General features: G+C 33.1%; 1 protein-coding gene and 1 long non-coding RNA gene across 2 annotated transcripts in view; one reads left to right on the top strand and one right to left on the bottom strand.

Annotated features, from left to right (window-relative positions):
• Positions 1-18638, top strand: part of LOC134254829 (mitotic spindle assembly checkpoint protein MAD1-like) — an 18675-nt gene extending 37 nt beyond the window's left edge. The window contains exons 1-15 of the mRNA XM_062737369.1: positions 1-194; positions 1892-2052; positions 3186-3368; positions 6059-6183; positions 8633-8714; positions 9473-9603; positions 9851-9965; positions 12240-12298; positions 13049-13135; positions 15827-15971; positions 16097-16282; positions 16968-17032; positions 17120-17210; positions 17899-18312; positions 18407-18638. The exon at positions 1-194 is cut by the window's left edge and continues 37 nt beyond it. Of these exons, the coding sequence (XP_062593353.1) occupies positions 8-194; positions 1892-2052; positions 3186-3368; positions 6059-6183; positions 8633-8714; positions 9473-9603; positions 9851-9965; positions 12240-12298; positions 13049-13135; positions 15827-15971; positions 16097-16282; positions 16968-17032; positions 17120-17210; positions 17899-18312; positions 18407-18562 (2187 nt within the window). The 5' untranslated portion in view covers positions 1-7 and the 3' untranslated portion in view covers positions 18563-18638. The remainder of the gene's footprint in view (positions 195-1891; positions 2053-3185; positions 3369-6058; positions 6184-8632; positions 8715-9472; positions 9604-9850; positions 9966-12239; positions 12299-13048; positions 13136-15826; positions 15972-16096; positions 16283-16967; positions 17033-17119; positions 17211-17898; positions 18313-18406) is intronic.
• Positions 4468-18772, bottom strand: part of LOC134254833 (uncharacterized) — a 255399-nt gene continuing 241094 nt past the window's right edge. Inside the window, exon 2 of the long non-coding RNA XR_009989390.1 lies at positions 4468-4848. This is a non-coding gene — a long non-coding RNA (uncharacterized LOC134254833). The remainder of the gene's footprint in view (positions 4849-18772) is intronic.

Here is an 18772-nt window from a genome sequence, read left to right as displayed (position 1 = left end):
ACAAAGAATGGACCTAGTAGAGAAGCCAGATGAACCGACAGCTGTGATACGCATGAAGAGAGACTTTGATGAATTTATCTCAGGATCTAAGCAAAATAGGAGTGGCATTAACTTTAATTTGGATCAAGATATCACAGAAGATCTAGGAGTACAAAACTTCCCTCATTCCGTATTTTCTGTCAATTCCTTATTAGGTATAATTAGTTTATAAATTGATGTCTAAAAGATACATTATGAGTGACCTTCAATATCCTAAACAAAAGATGTTTTGAAGACAAATGATTTGTCAAAGTTGCAAGTAGCTGCTATTGCAGAAAAATTACACAGCCGGCTAATGTGGATTATTCAGTTTTTCTTTAGTAGCTTCCGTTTTAATTCCTATACTGACAAAGAAAGCATTTTATTGTTTGATTGGCTATGCTCATCTCTTGACATTTAGTTCATTGATTGAATGTGGGGTCACAAAAACCGTATCATGATGGTAATTGGTAAGATGTCAGTGTCACTGTGCCCCCTCCCCATATGGCTGATGCATATTTATACCCCCCGCAAATGAAGTTTGGGGGGTATATAGGAATCACCTTGTCTGTCTGTCTGTCTATCTGTCCGTCCGTCTGTCTAGCTGTCCGTCTGTCTGTGCAAATGTGTCCGGTCCATATCTTTCTTACGGAGGAACATTAGTACCTACTACTCCACACAAAGATTGCCCATGACCTAAGGATGTGTCATGACCTTGACCGAAGGTCATTTGGGGAAGTTCAAGGTCACTAGAGGAAAAAATTAATTATTCAAGTCCGGTCCATATCTTTCTTCTGGATAAACTTGGTAGGTTCTAATTTCACACAAAGATTGCTCATGACCTAAAGGTGTGTCATGACCTTGACCCAAGGTCATTTTGGGAAGTTCAAGGTCATTGGAAGAAAAAATTCATAATTCTTGTCCTGTCCATATCTTTCTTATGGATAAACTTGGTAGGTTCTAATTTCACAAAAGATTGCTCCTGACCTAAGGATGTGTCATGACCTTGAACCAAGGTCATTTGGGGAAATTCAAGGTCACTGGAAGAAAAATTTCATAATTCGTTTCCGGTCAATATCTTTCTTATGGATAAACTTGGTAGGTTCTAATTTCACACAAAGATTTCTCCTGACCTAAGGATGTGTCATGACTCATTTGGGGAAGTTCAAGGTCACTGGAAGAAAAATTTTATAATTAGTGTCTGGTCCATATCTTTCTTTATTATGGAAAAACTTGAATCTACTGCTTCACACAAACATTACTGAGGTTTTGTTATGACTTTGAACCAAGACCATTTATGCATGTTCAAGGTCACTGACAGAAAAAGTTCATAATTCGTGTCTGGTCCGCATATTTAGTCTATTTTTTTTATTAGGCTGCGCCTTCGTTCCATTTATAAAAAACATAATGAACAATTAGCCGGTACATTTGCACTAAAAATGTTTTAGCATTTCTCTCTTCTCTTAGATCTAAAATGTTCATGATTTAGCACTTCTGAAAAACCCAGCGGGGGTATTTTGTCCCGTTTGGACAGTTCTAGTTAGTGTTTTTCATGTCCATCCCTCAATCTGTTTAAAATCAGATCTTTGTTATGACTGTTATGAATCACAGACTTGCACGTAGGTATATTTTTCATGAAGCGCTAGCATGCTTCATGAAATATGCCTACGTGACAAGTCTGTTTGATTCACACACCAATAACTCACACAAAAATTTTAAAAAAAACTATTTAAGGTATTGTCATACCGGTAAGTTTTTTTGTTTGTTCGTTTGTTTGGGTTTTTTTATGCATACATGACTTTATACAGTTGCCTATTAACTGTGCCAGCTATATCAGTACATGTTAGATTGAGACATTCATTTTTTTTTTCAGAGAAGGAAAGAAAAGTAAATTTATTGAAGGACATAGAGTTAAAGAAAGCACAGTGTGAAATTAATAAATTAAAAAGTGAACTGGTTTCAGAGCAAACATCTAGAAAAAGATTCAGGATAGAACTAGAAAAGGATTTAAATTCATCAAAGGGAGAAAAAGAGGTAATACACGAATGTGGACTAGAGATAAAAAGTGACTTCACATAGTTCCTAGATCAGATAAAGTAGGGTAGAGTTTACGATATACCAGTGAATGCAAAAGCCAACCACCCATGTTTCTTTTTCTGAATTCAGACTGATAAAATAAAAGAACTTTATTCGATAATAACCAATATTTGCCCCCCAAATCAAAGTTTGACGGAGAAATCTTTAATTATGTTCTTAAACAGGGGGATATATGCTGACTTCAAAGCACTGAATATTTCATAAGCTATGATGTCAAATGTTTGAAATGACGTCATGAAAATGACGTAAATTTAAAATTTCCATGATTTCTACAGAAAAATATATATATTACGTTGATATTTTGAGTAAAAGTCACCAAGCGCAGGTCTGATCAGGCTCAATAATTTGATATAATGTGTAGAATAATAATATAAATGAAATATGTAAATATTGTTCCTGAGCAAACTTAAATTTCTAAGCAAAAATTGTGGAAATTCTGTCCATTTTGTCCTCTTTCTAAAAAATGAAACAAAATCGGACTAGTTTGTGACGTCATAAAAATAAGAATTGTCAATAAACTACTTTGAAATTATGATATGTTCTGTTATTTTATATTTCTGATACAAGTTATAGAATTCAGCACATTTCAAGAATTTTTCGAAATTTTAGTTTTGTTGGGGCAAAGATAAGATATGCAGTATACCGCATATACGGTAGTTCTTTCCTTTTTTTTCTCCTTGTGTTATAAATCAGTGTTTTATGAAATGAATCTATTTTTATTTATAGACTTGGATAAATTTATCTTTGTACAAAATTATTTATATTTAATTATTTCAACTACATGTATTATGTATTCTAGAGAATTTCTCTGATTAAAAAAATATACATGTATAGAAATACATGATATTACCTTTGAATCTTACAAACAATTGAGCAAGGTATTTCATCTTTAGAAATGGCATTTATCCTATAGAAACATGAAGTGCATGCTTTATTTCATCACTAAGAGAAGAGAGTCTAGAAAATGTTTTGGAGATAGAGGAAAACCGAAAATTATTTTTTAAAATGTTTGCTTTTTCTCTCATTGCGGATTTGCTGTTTATTTTGAGGTAAAACCTTTTATTTATTAGAGATTGGAGGAAAAGGCTAGGGAAGTGAAGAGTCAGCTGTCCTTATTGTGTGAGAGAGAAAAGAAAGCAACAACAGAAAACGAAGAAGTCAGAGCAGAACTTATTCAGAGAAAGAAACAGTATAATGACAGCTTATCTGTTTTACAGACAGATGTCCATAGGTTGAAGGAGGAACTACAGCAGGTACCATGTACTCTGTAATAATTACTGGCCTTACAAGACACATATACTGTGAAATCACTGATTTTTAGCTCACCTGAGCCGAAGGCTCAAGTGAGCTTTTCTGATCACATTTTGTCCGTCGTCCGTCCGTCCGTCTGTAAACTTTTCACATTTTCGACTTCTTCTCAAGAACCACTGGGCCAATTTTGACTAAACTTGGTACAAAGCATCCTTGGGTAAAGGGGAATTTAAATTATTAAAATGAAACATATCCCCTCGCAAGGGGAGATGATAGGGTGGGGTCATTAAAAAATCTTCTTTCAAGAACCACTGGGCCAGTAAAGCTGAAACTTATGTGGAAGCATCCTGGGGTAGTGTTGTGATTTTTAAATTGTTCAAATCATGACCCCCAGGGGAAGGGCGGGGCCACAATGGGGAATCAAGTTTTATATAGAAATATATAGGAAAAATCTTTGAAAATCTTCTTCTCAAGAACCACTGGGCCAGAAAAGCTGAAACTTATGTGGAAGCATCCTGGTATAGTGTAGATTCTAAATTGTTCAAATCATGACCCCCGGGGGAAGGGCGGGGCCACAATGGGGAATCAAAGTTTTACATAGAAATATATAGGAAAAATCTTTGAAAATCTTCTTCTCAAGAACCACTGGGCCAGAAAAGCTGAAACTTATGTGGAAGCATCCTGGTATGATGTAGATTCTAAATTGTTCAAATAATTACCCCCGGGGGATGGGTGGGGCCACAGTGGGGAATCAAAGTTTTATATAGAAATATATAGGAAAAATCTTTGAAAATCTTCTTCTCAAGAACCACTGGGCCAGAAAAGCTGAAACTTATGTGGAAGCATCCTGGTATAGTGTAGATTCTAAATTGTTCAAATCATGACCCCCAGGGGAAGGGCACAATGGGGTATCAAATTTTTACATAGAAATATATAGGAAAAATCTTTGAAAATCTTCTTCTCAAGAACCACTGGGCCAGAAAAGCTGAAACTTATGTGGAAGCATCCTGGTATAATCAGATTCTAAGTTGTTCAAATAATGACACCCGGGGGAAGGGCGGGGCCACAATGGGGAATCAAAGTTTTATATAGAAATATATAGGAAAAATCTTTGAAAATTTTCTTCTCAAGAACCACTGGGCCAGAAAAAGTGAAGCTTATGTGGAAGCATTCTGGGGTAGTGTAAATTCTAAATTGTAGGAATCATGACCCCCGGGGGAAGGGCGGGGCCATTATAGGGAATCAAAGTTTTACATAGAAATATATAGGAAAAATCTTTGAAAATCTTCTTCTCAGGAACCACTGGGCCAAAAAAGCTGAAACATATGTGCCCATGGAAGGATCATGGGGTAGTGTAGATTTCAAAATGTCTAAATTATGATCAGTGGGGTAGGGTGGGGATGCATTATGTATAACAAGGGTGAAATCTGGTAAAGAACAGAGTGGTCAAAGCTTCTCAGGTGAGCGATGTGGCCCATGGGCCTCTTGTTTAGGGGTGGATTGGGGTGGATTGTGATTTTTATTGTTTCCATAGTATGAAGAGAATCAACATGTCCTCTTTGAGAATTTTAAAACTACAATTTCATTTCCACTATATCAAATCTCCCAGATGCAATTTTTTTCTCAACACAAATATTTGAAACCCCCATCCCCCATCCCTCACTCCCACCCCGGAAAAAAGAAAAATAAATGGAAAAAATTAAGTGATTTTATTAGGGATGGCAATAGAATATACAATTACTAGTCGGTTAACCGCAAGACGTTCCAACCGATTAACCGGTTAACCATATCATAATATGCATTTTCTTGAAGAACATTACATTTTCTAAGTAGCTCCATTTATCATGTATACAAGAAAACTGTTGAGTCTAAATGTTAATCATTTTATTTGTATTGATTCTTACTTTAAAAACCCACAAAAACTTACATGTGTATATTTTATTTCAGTTTCAATATAGACTTTAAACAAAAAAAAAAAAAAAATTAAGAAAAACCGCGAATCATGTCTTAGAAATTATTGTTATTTTTCCAAAGTATTTTTCACATATGTTCAAACTAAGATTGAAATACATCACTTAATTTACATAGTTTGTTTAATAATTTATTCACTAGATAACTACAAAAAAAAAACAATTCGCAGTTCTCCTAGGTGATTTAATTAACATTAGAGAAGTACTGGACATTCAGGGTAATGACATGGTGTTTTAACAATAATTAAAACTTCAAACAAAAATGACCAGTTACCCCGAGATCCCAATCCCGAGAACCATAATTACATCAAAGTCAACTTGGATATGTAAAATCGCCGAACTATCAACGTTTATGCAAAAAGTTATTTTTTTAAAAAAGAAACCAAATTAGGTTCAATTTTATACATATATTTTATTTTTTCCGACTAACCGATTACAGATTTTCTAACCGATTACCATCGTTTCGCTCGAGTAATCGATTAACCGGTTACAAATTGCCATCCCTAGATTTTATATTACAGTAATATACAAAGGTAGAACTGAGGGTATTGTCATTGTCATATCAATTTATTATATAAGTATACCTTTAATTTTGGCTTATCAACATCAAAACCTTTATTTTAATGGTAAATACAAGTATATGCATAATTACCGGTATATGAATTAATGGGTATGTGATATTTTGTTGAGTTAGAATTATTAATCGGTTGTTTATCTTGTAGACTAGGGAATCAGCAGCAGAGGAGCAGAAAGGACTCCGTAATCAATTATTTCAGGTTCAGTCGGAGCAGAGGACCTCAAAAACTGAACTAGAGAAAACCCAAGCACTTCTCAGTCTTCAGAAAAAGTATGATAAATATTTATGATATCCTAGTGTTTTGAAGTATAGTCATAATCTGACAATACTTAACACATTACCCACTTCAGTCCTATGTAACATATCAGTACACAGTGTCACTAATATCAAGTGCATGAAACACATCTTCACAACACAGGCATTTGGGATATGGAAACCCCACCCACCCCACCCCTTTTTCCATTTTTAGCTCTTCTGAGCCAAAGGCTCAAAGAGCTAATGCCATGGCCATTTGTGCGGTGTGCGGCTTGCATAAACTTTTTAGAAAATGGGCTATAACTCAAGAACCCCTTGTCCAATCATTGTCAAATTTGTCACAGGGTATCCTTGGGCAAAGGGCTACCATTTTTACTAAAACTAGGATTGGGACCCCTAAACAAGGGGAGATAATCAGGAAAATAAAACCCAAAGTACTAGTTGCTAAAAAATATTCTCTGTAATCACCGTGCAGATTTTCACCAAACTTACATACAAGGATCAGGATATGTTGAAGATTAAAATTTGCACGGGGAATTACCCTGGGGCAAAGGGTGTGGTCTCAAGGACACCTCAAAGTTGTCCAAAATTTACACTTATTAAAAATGTTTATATTTTGCTTACTATAAAGACTAGGATCATCAAATCTTGTAAGTTGATGCATCTTAGGACTTCACATCATGTTAACTCAAAAGTAGGTTACAGTGACCTACTTTTTGATTTTCCGGGTATTTGTTTTCAAATTAATTTTGAGGCATATTTTGGACACTTTAAGGCCATGATCATCAAACTTTGTCAGTTGATGCATCTTGGGTATTTGAACAACATCAACTTAAAAGTAGGTCACCGTGACCTAGTTTTTGAATTTTATGGTTAATCTTTTCTTAAACATTTAATCCCATTATTTCAGATACTGAGAGGTTTAGAGTCATCAAATCTTGTAAGTTGATGCATCTTGAGGCTTTCAAACATATTTATAAAAAAAAGTAGGTCACTGTGACCTACTTTTTGAACTTTGCTGTCATTTGTTTTCAAATTGTTTAAAAGGCATATTTTGAATACTATTAGACCTATGATCATCAAATTTATCAGTTGATGCATCATGGGTCTGCAGAAAATGTCGACCAAAATGTAGGTCAGGTTGACATACTTTCGACATTTTATGGCTATATTTAAGTATCTCAGATACTTATTGGCTTAGGATCATCAAACTTTTTCCGTTGATGCATCTTGGGTTTTTGGAGATTGATGACCTTTTGACTTTTATGGCTCTATTTAATTATTCTCAGGTACTTATTGGCTTAGAATTGTCAAACTTTGTCAGGTTGATGCACCATGGGTTTTGGGAGAATGTTGACCAAAAAGTAGGTCACAGTGTCCTACTTTTGAATATCTCAGGTACTTATTGGCTTAGAATCATCAATCTTTGTCAATTAATGCATCTTGTGTCCTCAGAAAATTTCAATCAAAAAGTAGGTCACCATGACCTACTTATAGTATTTTATAGCTATATTGAAATATCTTCAGTCTTAACTGGCTAAGAATCATCAAACTTTGTCAGTTGATGCATCTTGGGTCTTAGGATAGATTGTATAATTAATCAGAAGAGCGATTCAAGGCCCTTGGGCCTCTTGTTTTTTAAATCAGGGACAAGTCTCCTTTTCCTTATTTTTGTCTCTCATAATACCTATACCTTTCTCACTTATTATATATACCGGTATATCAAGCTTAATTAACTCTATAAACAGTATTTTACATTACTCAAAACAATATTTCCATTTCTATTTGTTTTCTCTGTGATAACTCTTTGAAAGTTGGCTTATTTGATTTCTTTATAATTCTACCGGCATGCAAATTTTGCCAAGCGATACATCAGAAGCTAAGGAGGCCAGACGTGCATGTAAATCTTGTGTGTCTATCATTGTGTGTGATGCTGAGAAGGTCTAATATGCATGTAAATCTCGTGCGGCTGTCTTTGTGTTTGACATCAGTGGGCAGGGACTATTGAAATTGACATGGGAAGCCTCAAGTAAATTAAATCAATTGGACTACAATTTTAAAATCTAAATTTACAATTTTATTTCACTATGAAATGGAAATATAAAGAATCATTGTGTGTAGTTAGACTGGTAGAGTATTCAAGAGACATCAACAATAGTTGGAGACATGGGATAATTTTTTGTCAACCAGCTTTCTTTATGTATTTATCACATATCTCACTTATTACTTGTTTCATGTGCATTTTGACAGAATGACTATGTTCTCTTACTTTTCATCCTACAACTTTTTTTTATCAAATCTCTATTTCATTGGTCATTTAGAGTAATGTTGATCCGATTCACTGTGGTCAGAATCATATGCATGGATTTAGTTCATGTACCCATAAAAGTGTGTGATTTGACATAAAATTTAATATATAGAAAGTCTACAAATATTTAATTACCAGTATTATTTTCCATTGAAGTTTGACAAAAGACTTGCAGATGAAAATTGATGATCTGAACCAATATAAAACCAAATCTGAAAAAGCTGAGCACAGAATCAAGGTAAACAAATATGTTAATCATGAGAATACATAAACTTCTTGAGAAAACTAGGGATAAAATTTGATATTTTATTTAGAATTGCACCAGTATGCTGTTGATAAAGGTAGTTCCTACATATGATTATCTTGTTGGAAATGAAATATAGGGCTGGGACGATATATCGAGATATCGATATATCGTGATACATGTGAGGACGATACGCATATCAATACATACGAAGAAATATCGAAATATCGCCCCCCAAAATCTTACTTCTATTTTTCTTTGTTTATATAACATTTGGGGTTTAATATATAAAGTAAATAAGATAAATAAAAATATATGTGAAATAAATAATAATTTACACCACTTGAGTAAAATATTTTTGTTTTACAACATATAAACAACTATTTTGAATAAATTATTCTTATTTGCAAAGAAATAATTTGTTTATTTCAATGCAAAAACAGATTTTATAAGCAATTAAACTTATCGTGATACATATCGTATCGTGGATCAAATATCGTGATACGTATCGATATAGAAAAAGTTGTATCGTCCCAGCCCTAATGAAATATGAGCATTAATTGTGGCCAATGAGACTCTTGTTTTCTATTATTAAATGCCTGTCTGTGATGGTTAGTATTATGGTGTGGCAGTCTTGTCCATCCTTCTGTTTGTCAGTTGGCTTTTTAGTACCTTTCTCATAAACTAAGTAGTGTGAGACCTGGATTCATTTTAAGAAGTAGTTTATTTGGTTGTACATGTAATATTTGTAGGAATTAGAATTTAAAATCAGCCAATCAGAAGAGGATGCTGTAGTTAATAGGTCAATGAGAGAAAAACTGGTCTCTGTAGCAGGGCTCGAAAAAGGCATTCAGAAATTAAAAGAAGAAAATGCTCATCTAAGGTTTGTTTGATATTTTAAATTTATTGACTGCAGTGCACTTTTTACCTTCTACTCAGTGCACCAATTCAATCTTACTGGAAAAGGAAGTCTTTCTTTGAGTCTGCTTATAACTTTTAAGCTGTATTACATCATTTCATAAATGTACTAATGTGTATTGATTGTATGCGAAATTGCATATTGCCATATTCACATATATTTAACGTTATTTTCTTTGAGAATCATTGGCTTTGAGATTCATTGGTTATAGGGAAATCCAAGAAAACAACATTCTTTTGAAAGAACAGGCAGAAAACATGAAACAACAATTAGAGAGGAGTGAAATTCGATGTGAAAGGTTGTCTCAAGTGGAAGCTGAAAATGAGGTACTAAAACTTAAATTGATTTATCGTGAAGTGCACAGGTTCTTTATAACAATGTTAAGTAGCTTATCAAAGTAGTTAAACAAACTTTAACTTATTTTAGTAAGTTATAGTTATACAGAACTTAATGTGAATAAAATAAATATGTGTGGAAAACAGTACAACTCAACAGTGGTCATTATTTACTAGGGATGGCAATTTTTATCCGGTTAATCAGTTAATCTGTCGAAACGATGGCAATCGATTAGAAAATCTGTAATCGGTTAGTTGGAAAAAATAAAATTTATGTAAAAATGGAGACAGTTTTCTTAAAAAAAATTTTTATACAAAAAATTCTGTACCAAGTTTGATAATTTAGTGTTAAGGGATCTATTTAAGATGATTTGGCCCTCCGTACTGAGATTTTGCCTTAACTGTGAAATACAGGTAAGAAAAAGTTAAAAAGTACTAAGGCGAAATGGGAATTGTAGTTTTTCTTAATATTATCTTTGGATTGATACAAAATTTAAAAGATAAAATTTTTAGATTGAATTTAACAGTTAATGGGAATTTATGAATACAGTGAATGAAACAATACATTTAATACGAAAAAATACTTGATGCTAAATATATTAAATCCTCATCACCTGATTCACCTGAGAGCTTACTAAGGCGAAATGGGAATGCTAAATTTTACAGTTAAGGTGAGATGGGAACAAACCAGAGCATGGGGTAAATTGTCAGTTAATATGTATAGTGTTAATTCTTTGAAAACACCATTTTTTAACGATAGTAATTGAATCACTCTTAGCAGTAATGGATATATGCCGAATACTGTTCTATATGTAAAATTATCAGACTGTTTGAGGCCCGTTAGGGCCGAAAACTGTCTGATAATTTTACATATAGAATAGTATGAGGCATATATCTTACTTAAAACATTGCCATTTAAATGTCCAAAAGTTACCTGGAGGAGTCTGATAATAACACAATGGGAGTTTAGGCATCCATTGTTTTCTACCTGTCTGATAAGTAGATAAAAGAAATGAGACAGTAAAAATAGTGAGTGAACTCTTGTTTCATTTCATTCATTCAATGGCAGTCGTTTAGTTTAGCAGGACAGGGGTCCGGTGGTGTAGGATTTTTTTTTTTTTGGGGGGGGGACATTTTTATTTATGATGTGCATAAATTGACATTGATACTGACATAATCTTGGGAGATATTATAACCATCACCATGGAAAGTAAAAATGCAGATTTTTACCCTGAAGTTTTAGTTTAGCTGTTTAGATAATGGAAATATTCTCAGGTTTTAAAAGTGTGGCCATCGGGGACCAAACATAAAATAAGGAGATCTGCAGACTCTTTTTCAGAAATGGATTTAGATTCGCTTATTCAAAGTGCTGTATCAAAAATTCTTTTAAAGAGTGGAAAGTATTAATGTTGTGGAAGGTTTAAACTCGGATTTTTTTTCATGGATTTGCTATTTTTATAGCAACTTAATTTCTTTGCATTTGCTTTCCCTGAATTTTTTTCCTAACATTCTTATTGGGGGTTTCTGGACATATTTAACCTTAATTTCACTCTTCTTTTTGCTTTTTAAATACCGTCCGATTTTGTTATCATTGCTGTCCGATAATATATTATCAGACTGGTAATTATTATTATCGGACGGTTACAGGTAAATTTTTAGACTGCAAGAACAAAGGCATGACGTCACAGCAATGTTTTAAGTGTAAATATACGTTTGCAGTTAGGCCAACATATCCAATTAAATTATTAAACAAATATTGTAAATGCTTTTTGAAAGATCAGACAAAAAACATAAATGACATTATTAAAGGGCTAAAATTCAGATTTAGTTTTGATGATGGTGACAATGTATAATGAACTTGTGTGACATCTGCTCTGGAGAATTATCAATGATCTTAAGCTTTTTTCATGAATTTCTTAATTTAATAATTTCCCCTAAATTTATTTAAAAAACATACTTGTAGTTTTATGATCAAGAATCAAGAAGATAAATGGAATGGTTTTAACTTCTCATCTCTAGTCTTTTTGTGTATACGGATAGAGTGACTTGAAAAAAAAAGATCCAGAAAATGTGCATTTAGATAGGATTAACCGATTAATCAGATGGAATGTCTTACGGTTAACCGATTAGCAATTCTATATTCGATTGCCATCCCTTTTATTTACCCTCAAAATAAAACCCGAATAGAGAAATCTATAATGTTACTAATTAACAACTTACAAGTACAATATTTGTTGAGTTAAAAATGAGCATGATAAATTGTAGGAATTAAAAGAGAAACTGCAGAAATGGGAGGAGATCAAGGCAGAGAATGGATCGCTTCAGTAAGTCCTAATACTGGCTTCTGTCTACGTCCTATTGGTTAATTATCAGTCATTGTAGAATAGTGGTTGAACATTTACTTTAAGATGAAGAGATCAGGATTCATTTCTCTGTCTATATAAGGAGGGAAACATAGGAAGTAACTGTTCCTTCACCAAATTCCTAGCAGTTCAGGAAAATTATAAAAACTAAAATTTAGCAAATTCAAAGTATATACTGTATAAGTGTAAATTTTAGCGAGTCGCAAATTTAGCAATTTATCCTCAAAAGGTGGTATTCAATTATTAGCGAGATATAATGTTAGTGATTTAAAAATGCTCACTTAAGAAGCTTTTACGTATCAAATGCAATTAATTTTTAGCGATATTCAATTTTAGCGATCTCAGCACCCTAGCTAATGATCCAAAATTAAATCCTCGCTAAAAATTCTGCTTATATGGTATATATGAGAAAGCAAAGAAACAATTACCAACACACTAGTTTTGTGAATTCATATTTAGTGATATGTGCATAGAACACAGAATTTAGTTCAATTTACAGATATTTTTCAGACAATTTCTTTTGTATTATATTTTATTTAAAAAATATTTGAAGCCCAGCTTTATCGAATCTGTTACTGATTCAAGGCCATTCCTTCATGGTATAGCTAGATTGAGTCTCATTTGAATGATATAAACATTTTTTTGCCATTCAGCAAAACACAAGAAAGTGTAACCTTTCTCTTTTCTGACTGATTTTCTTGTTTTGTACAGGACACCTACACAACTAAGCCAAAGATTAGCTCATTTACAAGAATCGCAGGCAATAATGTTAGAAAAGCAGGGACACCTCCAGTCAAGGTACATGAAGCTTAGACTGTAATTCAATACATTACAATAAATTTAAAGAGTAAAACAAAATGTGTTTGTAAAACACTATTAGCCCGACAACAACAAAGTTCCATAAAACTATTTTTAGCATATAGGTCACAGTCAAGGTAACAATGTCATTGACCTTGATGTTATTTGAAAGAACTTAATTAGTGGAGTACGCATGCTAAATATGTAGTTTTTATCTCCTATGGTTCAAAAGTAATGGTGAAAGTTCGAAAAAGCTGTTTTTAGCATATAGGTCACAGTCAAGGTCACAAGGTCATTGACCTTGATGTCATTTGAAAGAGCTTCGTTGAGGTGAGCTAAAAAAAAAAAAAGAAACCAATGATGTATGTAGACATATTTTCAGATAGTTATCTAATTATTTATATAAATGTACATTGGGGCATTTTCTTCTCATAGGTGATAAACATTCTGTTTTTTAAAAGACATACATGTATATGTACAAAATTTGGAAAAGACATATTGTAAAACATGAAAAATTTTTGTTAGGTATTAAAACTTCCACAATAATGCAGGTCCTTTTCAAATTTTGTACCCACCTCAAATTATGAAATTTGATTAGGGATGTCAACTAATATTCGAATATTCATTCGATGAGTTGATATTCGAATATAAATTTATGATTCAAATATTCGTTTTTAAGTATACAAGCATTAAACCGGTGCCAGACAACTCACCGAAAGACAGGTCACCGACAAAAGTGAAATTCGCGGAATAGACAATTCACCGACAATAGTGTCGGTGAGTAGAAATTCACGGACAATGTTTTTATAATAATTGTTAGATGAATAGATGTCGTGTTAATTATTCAGATATAATAAACATAATCAAAGATGTATTAAAAAACATGTATTTCTTTGTCTTTTTTGTATATCCATCAAAAAATTCATTGTTGGTCCAGCGCATACACTACGGATTGCTTCTCGTGAATCTGAGCAAGGTCAAAAGGGGTCGGCAATATTGGGTGAAGTTATTGATTTAATGGAAAAAAGATTTGAAAATGAATAAAAACGTTTATTCACATACACGATTTTCTCTAAATATTTGTTAAATTTCGATGTTTTATATATTCAGTGGATGATGTGTCTGTCCATGCCCCTTCTTTCGGTGACTTGTCGTATCGGCGAGTTTTATAGTGTCGGTGAAAAAAGTGTCGGCGAGTTGTCGTTCGGTGAGTTGTCTTTCGGCCACCTGTCATAGACCCGCATTAAACAGAGAGAAAAACCTGGCAAGTTTTATTAGAAATTGAATAAAGTTTGTACAAAATTAAAAAAAAACCACTCCTTTTGGATTACCTTAAAGGTGTGAAGAGTGTATCTATTAGAGTAGTTCATTTATTTGTTCACTTAATTAGTACATGTAGTATAATAGTTTCCAGTACTTACAATCTGCTTGTATTGTTGTAAGGACATAGTTTTACAGTAAACACACAGACCCCTTGTTTATGTAAATATCATTAAAAATCATTATCAGGAAATCATAATTAGCGAAAAGTAATTTCTTTTAATATTTCACCGTTAAATAATTGTTCTGCTTGGTATACATTTGTAGGAGTTATCAGTGTAGACTTTATTAAGACGATCAATAATTAATCTGGAACATACTAAAGAATCTTTTTAATTTTCTAACAATCATTACATTTGGGATGTATACTATTCAATATTTCTTTTAAGAAATATAATTGCAGACAGTTTTTATTCCAAATAATGGCATAAACTCTAACACTACTTGACAGGAGAGTGAAGATATATTGAATAATGCAAAATGTATATATTTTATCGAATATTCGAATATATTCGAATACTCTTATCGAATATTCGAATATCAAATTTTGACACTTTTGACATCCCTAAATTTGATATTTTTTTTTATTTGCCACATTCCTTATTTTCCTGTTTTAAATTAGCTCAGACATAGTTTTGTTTCAGAACTAATGTTCTTTTCCTTGAATTCACTCATTTTAAATTTGACCTCTTGCAATTGCAACAAAGACAAAAATAAAGACAGAGTCAAAATCTTAAATACATTTTTTAACTCTACTGGTCAGAGACCAGAAGAACTTATGTAATAGTAATGCGTCCGTCGTCCGTTCATCTGTCTAGCTGTCTGTCTGTAAACAATTTTTCAAAATGCTAATCCTCCTTCAGTTTTGGTCTGATTTCAATATAATTTGGCACACAAGTAAACTAAGATACATGATTTAGTGCATCGGTTTTTGATTTTGATTTTGATGAATGGTTTTGCCATGGTTACTAAAAATAAAAATTTCTATGAAATACTGTGAAATACTTTCAAAACACTACTCCTACAGTTTTGGTCTGATTTCAATATAACTTGGCACACAAGTAGACTACACTAAGATACATAATCCTATTTATTGCTGCTTGTTGCAAAGTTTCAAATCCAAGTGCTACTTTTCCTTTGGTACATATACAGACCAGTAGAGCTACAGTCTCATCAGAGACTTCTGGTTAATTAAATAATGGCCATAAAAGTGGTGATTTGAGAGTAACATCAAGAACTAGATTTGAATAGATCTTACCATTCTGCCAGTATGTTTTTTTTTCTTGTATTAACAGTGTGCATTTGGAAGAAATTAATCTTTTTTTTTTAAAAAAGAATAAAATTTGAAATAAAAAAAAATATGTTTAACAGTTTACATCTGAAAGAAGAGGAATTAAAAAAAGCTTTTCAAACACGTGAAGACTTAATTGCACAGCTCACCACGGAAAAAACCAGGACACAACAACAGACTCAATTCATCAAAAGACTTCAACGGAAGCTTCTTCTCATTTCTAAGGTATTTCATTTGAAAGTTTTTATTGAGATTTTATCTCCGCTGAACTAAAGATACATCTTTTGTTACATTAATCTATTCATAAATTTTGGTTCTTTTGAAAAGCCTAATATTGTTTGAACTTGCAGGAGAGAGATATGTATCAGGGATTGATAGACTCGTATCAGAGTGAGGTCACAGTCAACATGTCCATGATTGCATCATCACGGATCCAACAGTTAGAGGAGACGCTGGAGGGATACAGGAAACAGATGGAATCAATGGAGGCGGAGCTCACTAAGACACCTCCAGAAACAATGGCTACCAGTAAACAGGTTAACCGTCACTCTGTATTCATTCCAATAAAACAAATACCATCAATCTAAAAAAAATTATCTATCACAGCCATAATTTCTGATTAGGGACCAGTTTAAAGTTTTTGGAGCGGTTAATTTCTTTCTAGAGTGACAATAAGTCCTATGCTAATTAACTATAGATACATTTAAATTTACAGACAAATGCACAATTTAAATTTTTGGAACAGGTTTTAAAACCTAAGAAACTATTAGGCCTACCTTGACCAAACTTGCTGGATGATGCAATCATGTCTTAAGAGATGCTCATTACCAGTGTTGCTTCAGATGCTTGATTTGACCTACATTTTCTAGTACTGATATCAGATTAAAGGTTATGAACCAGGTTCATGACCAAGAAACTTTAAGGCACATCTAAACCAGATTTGCAAGGATGATGCATCAGAGGACACTCTCAATACTGCTGCAGATGCTTGATTTGACTTACAAATTTTTTTGGATGAGTGACCAGTTAAAAGTTTTTTAGACAAGTCCATTCCCAAGTAACTGCAAGTCCTATCAGACCCAAATTGCCTCTTGGGATGTACACTGCTAGCATGACTAGATGCAGTTTAGATTTAGTTTTAAGTTTTAGATTTAAGGATAACAATTGCTGAGGTGAGCTCTGTAATATCTGATTTATACTTACTCCTTTTCTTTTTTACAGACAACATCCAGTGTGGGCCCTCAGACTCAGGAAAAATGTGACCAAAATCTTATCTTGGAGTTAAGGTAATACTTTACACAGTAATAGGGAAAATCTGATTAAAATCTTATTGTACCATTTATCATCATTTTTTGTTTGAAATTACTTAATAGGGAAAGAATAGCATTCTTAGAAAAAGAGCTTGAGAAAACAATGGAAGAGAAATATACTTTGGAGGCTCGGATAGAACAGAAACATCTACAGGTAATGTGTTTAGTCTTCAGCATTCCCCAGTTGTTCTAGTTCTGTATTTTAGCATTGCTTCTCTATATTTTATTTGAGTATTTGTACTGAAATGTTTGAGTTTCTTTTTTATTTTATTTGTGGATTACATTAAGTAAGTTTAACTCACAGTTCCAAAGCATGGCAGGAGTAGGGTTTAACTTAGAAGAAAAATTTGTGTTAAGGAAACTTGAAAAATTAAGCACAAGACAACAATTTGTCAAATCATGAAAACATGCTTTTCTAGTGTAAATTGATGAACTAATTTTGACATGTTTTAAATTTCAATTTGACAAATTATCATTATAATGCTTAAAAGATCCAAGAACGTAGAAAAAGGATCAACAATTCTACAGTTTGTATGCTCATTTCCAAGCCTTAAAAATGTATTTTGTTCGACTTTTCATGGATTAAATAAGAAAATGTTCTGCCTGGCTATATATTGGGTGATGATGTATGATAGATCTGTATTAGGCTTGTTGTTACCATCAAAACATAAGAATTGTCCACATCAAGGTCATTTCACTAAACCAAGCTATACAAGTTATCTGTTGAGTTGCGGCTTCTTGACTTTGTTTATAATTTACATGGTGTGTGAAGATGCGTTTGAATTACAGCATATTCCACACAGTGCAGATTTTAATTGTTAAAATTTACCGTATTGTTTTAGGGAGACTTTGATCCCACCAAACTGAAGGTTCTACATTTCTCAATGAACCCAGCAGCTTTGGCCCAGAGAAAGAGAGCAGATGAATTAAAGAACTTGAAGGAAGAAAATGAGCGCTTAAGGAAGAGATTGGAAGTGTTGGAAGAATCAAAAGGCCAGGCTCAAGATGTAACACTGCAGGTAGAACAGAAAATGTCTGAGCCCTCCTCCTCCAGAGAAGTGGAAGAAATGAAGAAAATGCTGGAGACGGAGGAATTAAAAAACAAGAGGCTGTTGGAAGTGTTTAAAAAGACAAGCCAGGAGTTCAGGGAAGTCTGTTATCAACTAATGGGTTATAAAATAGACATACCATGTGCAAACAAGTACAAAATTACCAGTATGTATGCAGAATCACCAGAGGACTTCTTCATGTTTGAGGTAACTGTTGTTTAAGTTGTATCCTTGCCAACATTTTTAATGTTTGTATTTCTTTGGAGGTTTGATACTTATCATATACTTGGCTTTTTTTTAGCAATCTTCAGATGGAAAAGTTCAATTCCTAGCAACAGACTTCGCAGAAACCCTGCAGGATCATATAGAGACATACATCTCTAAGAATAACTCTATTCCAGCCTTCCTCAGTGCTGTAACTCTAGAGTTACTAAGTCGACAGACCTTCGCTGTCTGATGAAGACTTCTGTTAATGTTCTACAATCTTCTAATACGTTATAATCTATATTAAAATAAAATGTATGAGAACTTTTTGTTGGTCATTGTGGGTACATGTCCTTCTAGCATTCAACAGAGTAGCAGCTTACGTTGAGCTATGATCTCAGTTTGCTCATATAAAGTGCTTTAATGAAAATTCATACTATTAAAGCAGTCCATAGACCTAGAT

The sequence above is a fragment of the Saccostrea cucullata genome, unplaced genomic scaffold (genome assembly GCF_032062105.1).
Source record: "Saccostrea cucullata isolate Sc308-1 unplaced genomic scaffold, CSIRO_AGI_Scuc_v1 ctg75, whole genome shotgun sequence".
Lineage (NCBI taxonomy): Eukaryota > Metazoa > Mollusca > Bivalvia > Ostreida > Ostreidae > Saccostrea > Saccostrea cuccullata.
This window is presented reverse-complemented; position numbering and strand designations above follow the sequence as displayed.